The following is a 12,634-nucleotide window of genomic DNA, read 5'->3' as shown; positions in this document are numbered from 1 at the left end:
ATTTGCCAGTCGCTCCCTATTGTACCGTAGTGTTTACACTGGATCTATCGGGGTGTCTTTGCTTTGCCCGATTATTTTATACCTCCATGGGAAGTATTGCCCGTAGATTGTTGTCTATACTTACCCAGGCTAGCGGTATCTAAGGTTCGGCCAAATTATCCGGGGAGAAGGAAGCTCTGTTTGCCGAGAAGCGATCATCTAGCTTCCTGCCCATTTTTGTTGCCAATGTCCATGGCCGCACCGCCAATGAAGGTGGAGATATCCGCTTCCCCCAGCCCGGCGCAGTTATCTAGTACTTGGGTGAGGCGTCTAATTTAGCACTTGAAGAACATGCGGTCTGCATTGGTACTCACACTTTTGGCGGCTCGAGCTCCTCATATTCCGTTAGTGAAAGTGCTCCCATCAACTTTTCCTCGGCCTTTGCAGCTACTGATTCATCTCCTGAAAGGACTATAGGAATTGCCTGGCAGACATTTCTTTCGGCTGGTGACCAGCCCGCGAAAGCTAACATAATATCCTCGGATATTACGTGTTCCGCTGGCTATGGATTTGAGCTACAATTTCCTCGAAGTTAGCTTTTCGATGTCAGGGTCGCTCTTCCGCAAGCATGAGAATGAGTAATCTGCATCTACCGACTCCGAAAATTGAGCTTTTATTCTTTCCTTTGCGTTGTGCAAGACTTTTTTGGAGTACGATGTATAGAGTTATTTTTGCCGATTATATTTTGACTCATGTGCCAGTTGCACCCATTTATTGCTAGTACACGATCGACTATTACGTTTTCTCCAGTAAATATGGAATCAGATAGCAAAGAAACAAAACCAGCAACGGTAACATAAACCAAAGTACCATCCGACCACGATGTTCGTCGGGACTCCGTTTCCCAGACAAGTCCCCTATTATGCTTTGACTCACGATCTTGGCACTGGACAAACTCACAGGAACCCCTGCCCCAGGATGTGTGCTTGCACCGACAAAATACAACCCCCGGATGTCAGCGTGCTTGATCTTGGGTCTAAAGCTCAGAACATTGAAAAATGAATGCGAAAGACCAAGAATTGCACCGCGATCGAGATTAAACTTCGTTTCCCAGCTGGTAGGTGTCTCAATTGATTCATGAAGCAGGCTGTCACGCAATCGCGAGCACCCCGTTCGAGACTCGATTGTTTTGAAAACGACTTCGCGAGCATGTTTTACCAAAGCATCCCAGTCTTGAGGATTTGAGGGATCGTCCACGAGGTGGCCGACAGGTACTAATACCACCACTGTATCTTTCCCTTTAGGAGCTGCAGTTGGATCAATCCGGCTTGGGACATTGACATAGAATGATGGCTCGGCGGGTAGTTGATGGCGATGGAATATGGCATCGAAGCTCTCCTTGTATTGTTCTGCCAAGAAGACGTTATGTACCTGTAACTCCGGAATTACTCTATCAAAGGACCAAAAAAATGATATGCTGCTGCAGGATGCTAGGCGTTTGGTCAAGCTTCGAGAGTAAGAGGTAGGAGGCAGGAGATTGCTGTAGGCATAAACAAGGTCTGCGTTGATGACGACAACGTCGGCGAGAAGCTCTTCACCTGATTTAAGCCGTATGCCACGTGTTTTGCTTTCCGAAGAATAAATAACTGATGAGACTTCAGTGTTTAAGCGGTACTTCACGCCCAACCGCTTTCCAACATCGGCCAAAGCTTCTAGAACCTGTAACGATAAGCTAATTAAAGATAAAATAACCAATACACAGAAGTACTAACCTTCACAAATCCGCCCTCGGGATAAAATATACCATGTGCTAGCTCCGTATACTGTAGCAGGGAATATGTTCCAGGGGCCTCAAAGGGATTCATGCCAAGGTACATGCTGGCAAATGTAAAGGCACGTCGAAGCTTATCGGACTTAAAATGTCGTTGGACACGGCTCCACATACTTTCAAACGGATGCAAAGAAAGCAATGACACCAGTAGTTTCGGCCGTAGCATAGCCAAAAGGTCTGGAAAGTCTTTTGACAAGACATGTTCCATAGAGAGATCATAATGTCGGCCAGACTCTCTTAAAAATCCGAAGAAATTTTGCAAGCCTTCTTTACCCTCATAATGCTCTATTTGAGGCTTTAACTTGCATAAATCAGTCGACAGTTCTAAGTGATCATGATCCGAGAACCAGATTCGATAATTGGGCTCGCATTTGAGGAATCGAAGATTCTCTTGTTCAGGCGACGTATCGAGATCACGAAAGGTCTGGTAAAAGACCTCTGGCATCAACAAGAGGGATGGACCTTGGTCAAACCTCTTAAGGCATTGTTAGAATGATGGATGCAACGGGCAGGAAAACAAAACACACATATTCTTCATGATGAACGAGTGAACATCGGCCTCCTAGAAACCCATTCTTTTCGACAACAGTGACGTTGTATCCAGCCTTTGCTAAGCGAGCAGCCGTGGCTATTCCTCCAGCTCCAGCTCCTAGAAGATGTGAACAAGTGTTTGGCGGTCGATGGATGGTGTGATCAACTCACCCACTACAATGGCGCTTGGAGGGTCCATTTTGCTTCAAACTCAGCCCAGATGTGAGATTCTCAAGTTGAACCGTTCGAAAATGGAAGAAAGATGAATCAAAACAGGTCGAGACTGCACCATGGCAGGTGACCGATCCCTCGTAACGATTGATGCGTACTTCTCGGGCCCCACATTTCCCGATCTGGTAAATGTAGTGTATTTCATCGCGGCTGTGGGTTTTTTAGTCTACTGGCAGATCGGGATTTGGAGAAGTTACAATTTGCAGGAGATGTATCGGAGATAAGAGTGTATCCCCTTGCTGCTAGGAAGAGATTGTTGGTAGGGGCACCAAACCCACCAGCCCCCGATTATTAAGGGCCTCCCCTGGGCCAGGAATTTGACACTAGCAGGGCTGCCTTGTATTAAAGCTACAGTTCCTTGATTTTCCTAGATTTTGCAGACGCCGGCACCGGTTGCATTGATTGAGCTCCGGGTATTCACCTCAATACTCGTATTGTTTGCTAAATTTTCAGTTTTCCCTCACTTGGCCAATCTGGTGAAAATCGCAAGATTATCTCAACCCGATGCTTCATGAAGAGATTTAGGCCTATTATTGACTGACATACATCTCCCACCATGCGAGCCTTAGCCGACGCCACAGAGGCACTTTCAACTTTCCATCCTCCTCGATCCCCGCTCGCCGCCTTTTCCGAACCATTTCCCCAATCATCATATAGCTTTCAACCGTTGTCCGGATAGGGCCCCGCGCCTCGTAGGGCAACTCATAAATTGCACCTACGCTTAATTCATAGGCGTTCTTCGCTTTGCAGAGCATGCGATCTTCGAATACGGCAAGACGGGCATCATCCGAGTTTGACAGAACATCGCTCGGGGCGAGTTTCTCCTCTGCGAGCCATGAAGAAGGAATATACACACGGCCGATCGCTGCGTCGCGCTTTATATCGCGGGCAATGTTAACGTACTGTAAAGCCTGACCCATGCGCTGACCAGCTTGGATGATTCTCTCTTGTTGAGCGCGATCGTACTTTCTTTCGCCCATTTCATAGTGGCTGAAAACTAGTTCAAGAAGAGACGCCGCGACGGTGCCCGCGACACGATGGGCGTACAATTCCAAATCTGTTTCTGACGCAATTGGGAATTCCTGTTTTTCAGTAGAAAATTGGAGATCCATTTCAAACCCAGACAGGAGTTCAAGCAGTGGTTTCAGGGTGAGACGAGAGGCAGGCAACAGCGCAATGGAGGACAGCAATGGTGATAGAACGCCGGTTCGATCGGGGTTCTTTTCGACTTCCAGATAGTCATAGAGGGGCTTTGTGGGCCGCTTAGTAGAAAAGCGCCAATGCAAAACTTGAGATGCTTCCTTGATGTTCGCTTGAGCTGTTTCACGGTCAGGGGCTTCGTCTACCAAGTCGTCAATCACCCGGCAAAACGAGTACCTATAAGAAAGTCAGCATGATATTTATCTGGATCAATAGAGGTCGGAAACTTCTGACAGGAGAATGAGATCGATACGGAGCCTATCCTGGAACATTGCGCTGCCAAGGTACATGCTCTGACTCTTTTGGGCCAATTTGTTGATGGCTGCAGACAATCCTTCGAGGAAGGAAACGTCATAAGGGCTCGTTTGACTGGTGATATACAACCAGGCAATTCGGGTGAATGAGGGAGAATGGGGTTCGTCCTGGCTGGAAATCATTGTGTCGTGCTCCTGTATCGCAATGGCGTGGTCCACTGTCACTAGGCCGAAGACGACCAGCATGTTGCTGACAAGAAAGAAGATCGCCTCCCTAAATGGCAACGAAAATGATTTTAGAGACTTCCGTGAACTGACATGTGTCAAAACATACTCCAAGTCCAGTGAACCCCCAAACCGAATGTCCACCTTAGTTTCGGGTGCAATCACCCATGTGCCGCGTTGAAGCGAGAAAAAGTCCACTATCCATAGATAGAAGGTAGGCAATAAAATGGACGCAAGGATAGGTCTTTTCGGTAAAGCGAGTAGAAAGTCGCCACAAAGTATCCTAGTGGTTAGCCTCGTTAGCATTCACAGTCTCACAAAATAAGTAAAGCTCTCCGTAAAGTCTCACAATTGAAGGGTCAACACAGGAAGGGCCCATAGTAATATGAGCCGGAGATAGGTCAGATGATTCGAGATGAACATCACGCCGATACCAATTCCAGCCAAAAACATTATGGGTCTAGCGGTTTTCGTGAAATCACCCGACCTTGGGAGCAAATAAGCCGGAAGCACCAGATGCTTAGTGAGTATAACATAAAGCAAGCTCGTGCAGTAAGTCTGGATGACAAAGAAAAATACCTCCTCCACGGGAATATCAAATATTGTGAGTCCGACAACTGCGTCCGCTGGATAAGACCAGATGCGGTTGCGTATCAAATATGAGTCCCATGGTATGGTGGAGAAAACGGCAATCTTGGACAGTCAACAGTGATCCTGACATCGAAAAAGTGAGTCTTACGGTGATCAAGAAAAGTATCTTGAAGATCTCAAGTCTCGTCAAGAAAGGCCAATATGCCACTGAGAGTAAGGTTGCGGGCGGAACTGTCCAGGTCAAGTGGCTGTAGAAACATGTTAGGTCTCAATTTTGTTAATCGGATTGCACAACATACACAAGCCAGTAGTCGAGACCCATTATGCCAGATGCAGAATGTTAGGGATACCCTCTGCCGCCGAGTATGGGTATTCCAGATCGATGAAGGATGAAGGAGAAAGTATTGGGCGCAGACTTTCTCTATAAATGACGAGTCAATGAGTGGCTGGTGCCAATTACGCTGAAAGTTAAGCAATTACAGCAGAGTCCACCCCCAAAGACTTTGATTCCTTAAGGCTCTGAAACTTTGGAATGGACGCGGTGTAATTTAAACTGGGATCTCGGGTTGCCGCTTCTTCCGCTGACAGATGCCATGTGTAACCAACATTGCAGCTAAATTACATACTATGGCTAGGAAATACGCAACTTAACAAGTTACAGCCACAGAGAAAATCGAAGGTGTAATAAAGACGTAATTCGTCCCTAGAAAGAAAAATCTGGCGTATTCACGAGGGCAAGGGCAGGGGATGCATGTAAGACGAGTAAAAGCAGGAATAGTAAATCTCGGTCTGCGGTGTCTGTCCGTTGTTCCCGGTCGATCGATCGATCGATCGATCGATCTCCATGGCCGACAAAGTAGACTTGACCGTAAGTCCGTCATTAGGGGAATCTTTGTATTTTTTTGGAGCCTAATAATTTATTTGAATGTCATGTCTCGTTAATGACCACCATCGTTAGACCGCTTTGCTTTAGCATCACAGTCAAAACGTTGAACGGGTTCCTCCTAGAACCACTCCGACAGTCACATAAAGAGTAACAATAAAGATAATACACTTCCATGGAGGTTTAAAAAGCAAACGTCGTAGAGTAGCTCGTCTGCCTTTGGTATTCTGAGCCTCCCAAGGGGCCGGGATGTTTAGATCTTCCAAGACCCGCTCTGCGGTGAGTTTTGCGCCCGCCAGGCAGGTGGGAACACCGGCTCCCGGGTGTGTGCTGGCGCCAACGAAGTATAACCCGTCGATGCTCTCATGTTTGATCTTTGGCCGAAAAGCCAGTATATTGAAAAAGCTGTGATCGAGACCGAATATTCCACCTCCCTCCGAGTTGAATGTCTCTTGCCAAGTCAATGGTGTGTTGATAATCTCATGATCAATGAGCTCTCTGAATCTGACAATCCCTATTCGCTTCTCAATAGACAATATCACTTGCTCGCGCACATTCGTCACCAGTCTCCTCATCTCATCTTTCTGACAAGGGTTATGCTTCGGATCTGAGCCCCCTAAATTCTCGACCAGAACAAGAACGATTACCGCGTCCTTTCCTGTAGGTGCTGCCGAAGGATCGATCCTTGAGGGAACATGGACATAAAATGACGGTCTGGTTGATTCATGTCGCTTCACGTAGACCTGTGTGAAACGGTTTCCGAAGGACTCTCCCACGAACATGTTGTGAGTTTCCAGTTGTGGAACCTTCTTCGACAGTGACCAGTAAAAGGATATACTGCTGCACGAAATGTTTTTGCCCCTATTCAGGCCAGTGCATGCTGATGGGAGAAGCTCTCGATATGCGTAAAGTAGATCGGCGTTGATCACAACAGCGTCGGCTTCAACAAATCTGTTTGAGTCTAATGAGACTCCCAGAGCCTCACCCTTAGAGGACACAGTCACTTCCTCCACTGGGATTGAAAGATGATATTGGACACCTAGCCTTGTGCCGATGTCGACCAGCGAGTGTACAACCTTTGCAAATCAGTCAACTTCCAAGACTCTCAACTAGAATGGCTCACAACTTACTCGGTGAAAACCACCACGAGGATACCAAACTCCGCCAGCAAGCTCGGCGTATTGAAGTAAAGTATAAGTCCCTGGAGTTTCAAAAGGAGACATTCCGAGATACATACTCCCGAGAGTAAACGCTTGACGTAGTTTGTGGGATTGGAAGAAATAGGAGACCCTTTGCCACACATTGTGAAAAGGGTGAAGTTGAAATATGTAGGACAAAAAGGCCGGCCTTAAAAGTGATAAAAATCCCGGGAAATCTTTCCTCAACACATGGATCACACTCTGCTCATAATGCCTCTGGGACTCTTGTAGAAATGCGATGAACCGGTCAAATCCATGTCGTCCTTCGTGCTTCTCAATTTGATGCTTCATGTGAACCAAGTCGGTGGAAGTCGTAAAGCATTCCCCATCAGAGAACCAGACGTTGCAATTAGGCTCACACCTTAGGAGATCAATACCCTCTGAAGCCATTGAAGTTCCCAGATGCCGAAATGTCTCCTCGAATATTTCGGTCATGAGCATTATTGAGGGTCCACGATCAAAGCGCTGAGAGGAGTCAATAGTAGTTTCACACCTCGTTCTGGCATTTCAAGCTCACATATCCATTGTGAACCATGTTGCTGCATTTCCCTCCATGAAAATTGTTCTTCTCATAGACTAAAACTTCCACTCCAGCTTGTGCCAGTCGGGCTGCGGTTGCAACACCCCCCACCCCAGCTCCTAAATGACCACACGATCAGCTTGATACTGAACTTACAGTGCTGAATGGAAAATCCCTTACCCACGATAACCACCCTCTTTCTTTTCATTCCGACCATACTGAACTGGGAATTTCTTTTCTGGGCATCGGATATCTAGAGAACCCAAGGCCCATATTAAAGCAGCCGCTTGACCTTTCTAATTTCTAATCATTAATTACAAAAATTACAGGCATCGACATGCATGCAGATTGTGAGTCAGAATACGTAATGATATAATGCGTTCGATGGGTATCCCGATCTGGATCTGTTAGTCTAAAAAAGGAATAAGGTCTCTGTCCCTTGTATTGGTGGAAATGCCAACGCGGCTGGATCGTACTCGTAACCGTGGAGATATGAAGGCTAGTGTAAGAACCTACTGAAATTCCAGATATATTGGCGAATCATGGCCCGGGTGGTTCAGGATGACTAGTATATCCTAATGATTAGGAGATCACAACCCTGGGAAGGAGGCCGGGGGGAGGGGGAGTAATGTTAACCTCGCTCGAAATAATCGAAATCATGGACTTTCGGGCGCCGATGTTCTCATCTCTGATCAGATTGCTGAATAAGTGACTGTACGGTTTCTGAAATTGTATTGATTGTTGCCCCGCTTCAATTTAACTGCCACTGTTGTGACGTCAACTCTCTCGCTAGTATTCGATCTCTTCATGGAAGGGCAGGTTGTATTCCCATCGCCAAAATGCCACTGCTAAGGAATCAGCAGATGGATCTGGCATGAAAAAACTTCCATGTGCGTTTTAGTGGACTGCTGTTAGTTCATCGATTAACATCCCCTTGGGGCCATGGGAGAATCAGCAAAAGGCCGGACGGGCGCAGCGGAAAGAAAGCACCGGTACCTATCTCCCAACCATAGAAGGAAACAGAGACAAGCTCATAATCTCAAGATGTCTTAGGGGTAACTTCGCGCCGATTCAAAGACAACTTAACCTTGAGCCTTGTGCATTCTCCGGGACTATTCCCGTTGAGTTACTTGGCGGTCAATACGTTCGAAACGGTGGAAATCCGAGCTTTGGAGACAACGTCCCTGGAGATTTACATATGTTTGATGGCGATGGCATGCTAAGTGGTGTATTATTTCGGACAACCGCCCAAGAGTCGGCGAATGTTGAGCCTTGTTTTGTCAACCGGTACATATTGACGGATATTTACCTCGCTACAAAGTCGATGCCCAGTTTGCGTTCATCCATATTGCCAAGTATCGCAACACTCGTTGACCCATTTGCCTCGACACTTTCGACATTCACCCAACTCTGCCGCTTCTTACTTCTCGTTCTGTGGTCCCACTTTAACCACCATGTGCCGTCCGTACGTAAAATCAGTGTTGCAAACACAGCCGTTCTTTATCATGACAAGAGAGCTTTGGCAACATGTCAGACTGGGCCACCGTTGAGGATCCAGCTACCAAACTTGGATACTGTCGGCTGGTACAATGGAAATCCAGCGGATAACGAACATACTACTTCGGGTTCTGCAGATAATTTCTTCGGTCGCAGTGGACTATTTGGGTTTTTGAAAGATTGGACCACTGCCCATGTGAGTACTTCAGATGAGTTAGAGATACGATCGCTAACTGTTTAAATAGCCACGTGTCGATCAAATCACTGGGGAGCTAATCTCGTTTCAATCGTCTTTCTTACCTCCATTTGTCTGGTACTCTCTGATTCCCAAATCGGGGGAAGCGAAACCTAAGCCACCAGCACTACATGCTCCTGTTCCAGGAATATCGAGTCCAAAGTTGATGCATGACTTCGGCGTCTCCCAAGGCTATACAATAATCTTAGATCTTCCAATGTCACTGGACCCCATCAATATGCTAAGAGGGAGACCGATCATCCACTACGATCAGCACTTACTATCCCGATTCGGGATTTTCCCCCGACACGACCTTGCAAGAGTACGATGGTTCGAAACAGAGCCGTGCTTCATTTTCCATACTGCTAGCACTTGGGATGAAATTGCACCAATGTCTGAAGGAGACGACCAGGTTGAAGCCGTGAATATGCTTGCATGTCGTTACAAAAGTGCCGACATGTTATATTCAATGGGTGGCATCGCAAATAGTCCGTCTCCAATATTTCCCGAAGAGCAGGGGAGCGACAGTCGACTCTACTACTATCGATTCCTACTCTCGGATACAGACCAGAATTTAATCACTCATCAATGGGCTTTGTCGGCCATTCCCTTCGAGATGCCGATCGTTTCGCCTTCATGCACAATGAAGGCTCCAACTTTCATATACGGATGCTCTTCAAAAGATGCAATGTTCGGTGCAAGTACAGGGGAGCCAATGAAGGTCGATTGCCTTGTCAAAATTGATGTCAAAACGTTGATTCGGCGAGGAATTGAGCAAAAGACCGCAGAGGTTGACGGCTGCGTTGACAATAGAGATATCAAAGCGATATTTGGAAGTGATGATATTGGGGATCCAATCAAAGTGTTCCAAGCCCCGGAAGGGTGGTACGCCCAAGAGCCTCGATTTGTTTCCCGAGATGGTGCGACGACTGAAGATGATGGGTATCTCTTGACTTTGATGTTTGATGAGTCCCAATTAAATGAAGATGGAAGTACGTCCGATGATGCCAGAAGCGAGTTATGGATTATTGAAGCAGGGGATATGAAAACTGTGGTGGCGAAGATCTTTCTTCCACAACGCGTGCCGTACGGGTTTCATGGCAACTGGTTCACCCGACAGCAAATCGAGGAGCAAAGGCCATATATCTCTTCTCGCGCAGAAAACTGGCCTGATTTGTGAATAATAAATGATGAGCGCTTTGCAGTGCAAATCTTTACAAAACACTGATCCTTTTCATAAATTAAGTCTTTTACTTTTTAATTCTTATTACCATCCTTGGTCTTACTTCGCAAATGGCAATGGCTTTTCCCACAAGGAGAAAGGAATGATTGGGGTAATGGCAATGGCCACAATCGCGATCGCGATCACGACCACGACAATGGTCATGTCCATCAGTGTCCGGAGGATTTGTGTAAGGTCAACAGGCCGTACCGGTATCACAAATATCCCTTTCATTCCAGAGATACGATGCTTCAAGACGACTAGGTGGGGACTCAATCTCTGCCCTCAAGGCCACTTCGCGAGCCAGAGCCAACGGCATTGATCATGCAGCTGGGGAGTTGTTTCGGTGTGAATCCAAGAAAACAGGAATGGGGCCATTGGAAATGACAGTTGGCGTACTGATCCACTCTCTCGCCAAGCCCGCTAATATGGATCGTGTACACTTTATTTCTCGACAATGAACATATGGAGTTCCAAATTCATTTGAAAAAGTAGATTGAACGGCACATTAGTAGATTAATTACAGAGTTCGCTTCCGAAAGACCCAACACAACTCCAACCCAGGTTCCCTAATCATTTCAATGGCACCACCAGCTTGGTACCAGAGACCTGCCCTTGTCGAAGCATATCAAGCCCAACGCTTAGCTTCTCCATCCCTCCGTCAATACTTTTCAGTGGTGGTGTCTTGAGCTGCGTAGAGATTTTCGGTAGCGCGGCGTAAAACCGACGAAGCGCTTCATTGTCGGCAGGCTTCTTGGGGAACTTGGGCCCGATTGGAGGCAACCATTGGTACTCGGAATTAAAGATCGAGTACGCAAGCAAAAAATCGATTTTGACTCCTTGCGACTCCGTCTTCCCACTGTCCAGCAGCGTCACGACCCAACCTCTGTTCTTGCGCACAACGTTGACGCAGAAATCAGTGGAACTTCCTTCAGAGAAACAGTCCAGAGCTCTGTCAATATTGGGGTAAGCTCGGACGATCTCATCGGCAGCGGTTGGTGATCGATAATCAAAAACATCATCTGCGCCGTACTCCTTCACCAAGTCATGCGAACGCGGCGATGCAGTCGTGATGACTTTCAGTCCCGCAAGCTTGGCAAGTTGAATGGCATAGAGCCCGGCTCCGGTTGCACCAGAGTATATCAGAATAGGGGTATCCCGCGACCCTTGCTCCTTCCCGCCATCAGCCCAGGGAACGCCCAGGCGAGTATTCAAAGCCAACATGGCAGTAACAGCAGAAACACCAAATGTGGCGGCCTCCTCATCACTCACAGATGACGGAACCTTCCAGGCCCAGTCACCGGGGATCTTGAGGTACTCGGCGAAAGAGCCGCGTTCGGGGTACAGTCCACCATGTGTGACGCCAGCTACTCGGTCACCAACCGACCAGTTTCCGGGGGCAGTGGATCCGACTTTGGCAACCGTTCCTGAATAGTCACAGCCAATGATGGCGCCCTTGGGAGACAGGATATCGACGTGTTTGAAGTCCGTTGGGTTCAGCGCGACGCATCGAACCTTGACTAGGATTTCATTATCGGAGATCTCAGGGACTGGAACGTTTTTAACAAGCACGCCTTCTCCGGATGATTTCCCGAGTGTGTAGTTTGCGAGTCGAGCGCAGATAGATCGGTTCCCGACTAGGGCCTTCATGGACTCTGGCACTTGAGTAGCCATGATTTCCTGCAAATTGTGATGTGAAAAAATCTTTCACATGTGGCACTCCAGCGTATCGTATTTATATTCTATCCTTATCATCTTGATGAAGAATCACGTTAATCAGAACCTCGGCACATTAGCTGCGTGGGCATACCGATCGATAAGTCTTCCCGTCCCGACGGACTCTCGGTTTGCCCGACTGTCGGGCGGTGATCATCCCGAATTCGTCGTCTGGACCGGGATCATGTCCGCGGGTAGATAATTTCCCGGAATCTTTTTGCATGGGCATGGCCAACCAGAATTGAATACAGGGTTACAGCTGACATGACAGCAACTGGCAGGTGTCTTACGGATCTTAGACAGTCCTCGAATGCCGGTCTTGGCATGTTCGGGTAGAGTCCGGTTCACTTTTATGTGGTTACGTCTTTGACTCGAAGCTTAACCCAAGCTTTTGGAAACCCGACCTCTAGAATTTCGATGTAAGTACAGTGAACCTTGGGTTGATTCGGAGTTGAGATGCCGTGTGAGAGACCGTGCAAATAGTATAGCGTGGTTGTGATTCGCTAGTAGATGGCTGTCC

General features: G+C 47.4%; 5 protein-coding genes across 5 annotated transcripts; 1 reads left to right on the top strand and 4 right to left on the bottom strand.

Annotated features, from left to right (window-relative positions):
• Window positions 1–194: 194 nt before the first annotated feature.
• N7498_006473 (phytoene desaturase family protein) lies at window positions 195–2,540 on the bottom strand (the record flags this gene model as incomplete). Its single annotated transcript, XM_058453535.1, has 6 exons — window positions 195–309; window positions 354–541; window positions 916–1,698; window positions 1,752–2,285; window positions 2,338–2,459; window positions 2,513–2,540. 6 exons carry the CDS (start codon window positions 2,538–2,540, stop codon window positions 195–197), a joined length of 1,770 nt encoding a protein of 589 aa, XP_058307726.1.
• A 562-nt stretch (window positions 2,541–3,102) lies between these two features.
• Window positions 3,103–5,164, bottom strand: N7498_006472 (Bifunctional lycopene cyclase/phytoene synthase; the record flags this gene model as incomplete). Its single annotated transcript, XM_058453534.1, has 6 exons — window positions 3,103–3,949; window positions 4,007–4,300; window positions 4,361–4,534; window positions 4,601–4,944; window positions 4,991–5,090; window positions 5,142–5,164. The coding sequence occupies 6 exons, from the start codon at window positions 5,162–5,164 to the stop codon at window positions 3,103–3,105; spliced, it is 1,782 nt and encodes a 593-aa protein (XP_058307725.1).
• Window positions 5,165–5,823: 659 nt separating this feature from the next.
• Window positions 5,824–7,365, bottom strand: N7498_006471 (phytoene desaturase family protein; the record flags this gene model as incomplete). Its single annotated transcript, XM_058453533.1, has 2 exons — window positions 5,824–6,801; window positions 6,856–7,365. The coding sequence occupies 2 exons, from the start codon at window positions 7,363–7,365 to the stop codon at window positions 5,824–5,826; spliced, it is 1,488 nt and encodes a 495-aa protein (XP_058307724.1).
• A 1,021-nt stretch (window positions 7,366–8,386) lies between these two features.
• On the top strand, window positions 8,387–10,356 carry N7498_006470 (carotenoid oxygenase family protein; the record flags this gene model as incomplete). The annotated part of the gene is made up of 3 exons (XM_058453532.1): window positions 8,387–8,436; window positions 8,498–9,137; window positions 9,187–10,356. 3 exons carry the CDS (start codon window positions 8,387–8,389, stop codon window positions 10,354–10,356), a joined length of 1,860 nt encoding a protein of 619 aa, XP_058307723.1.
• A 615-nt stretch (window positions 10,357–10,971) lies between these two features.
• On the bottom strand, window positions 10,972–12,072 carry N7498_006469 (zinc-binding alcohol dehydrogenase family protein; the record flags this gene model as incomplete). Its single annotated transcript, XM_058453531.1, has 1 exon — window positions 10,972–12,072. The coding sequence occupies one exon, from the start codon at window positions 12,070–12,072 to the stop codon at window positions 10,972–10,974; it is 1,101 nt and encodes a 366-aa protein (XP_058307722.1).
• Window positions 12,073–12,634: the final 562 nt, after the last annotated feature.

Source organism: Penicillium cinerascens, assembly GCF_028974065.1.
Source record: "Penicillium cinerascens strain IBT 15544 chromosome Unknown contig_6_segment0_segment0, whole genome shotgun sequence".
In the NCBI taxonomy this organism is placed as follows: domain Eukaryota; kingdom Fungi; phylum Ascomycota; class Eurotiomycetes; order Eurotiales; family Aspergillaceae; genus Penicillium; species Penicillium cinerascens.
Note: the sequence above shows the minus strand (reverse complement) of the source record. Positions and strands in the feature narration are given on the sequence as shown.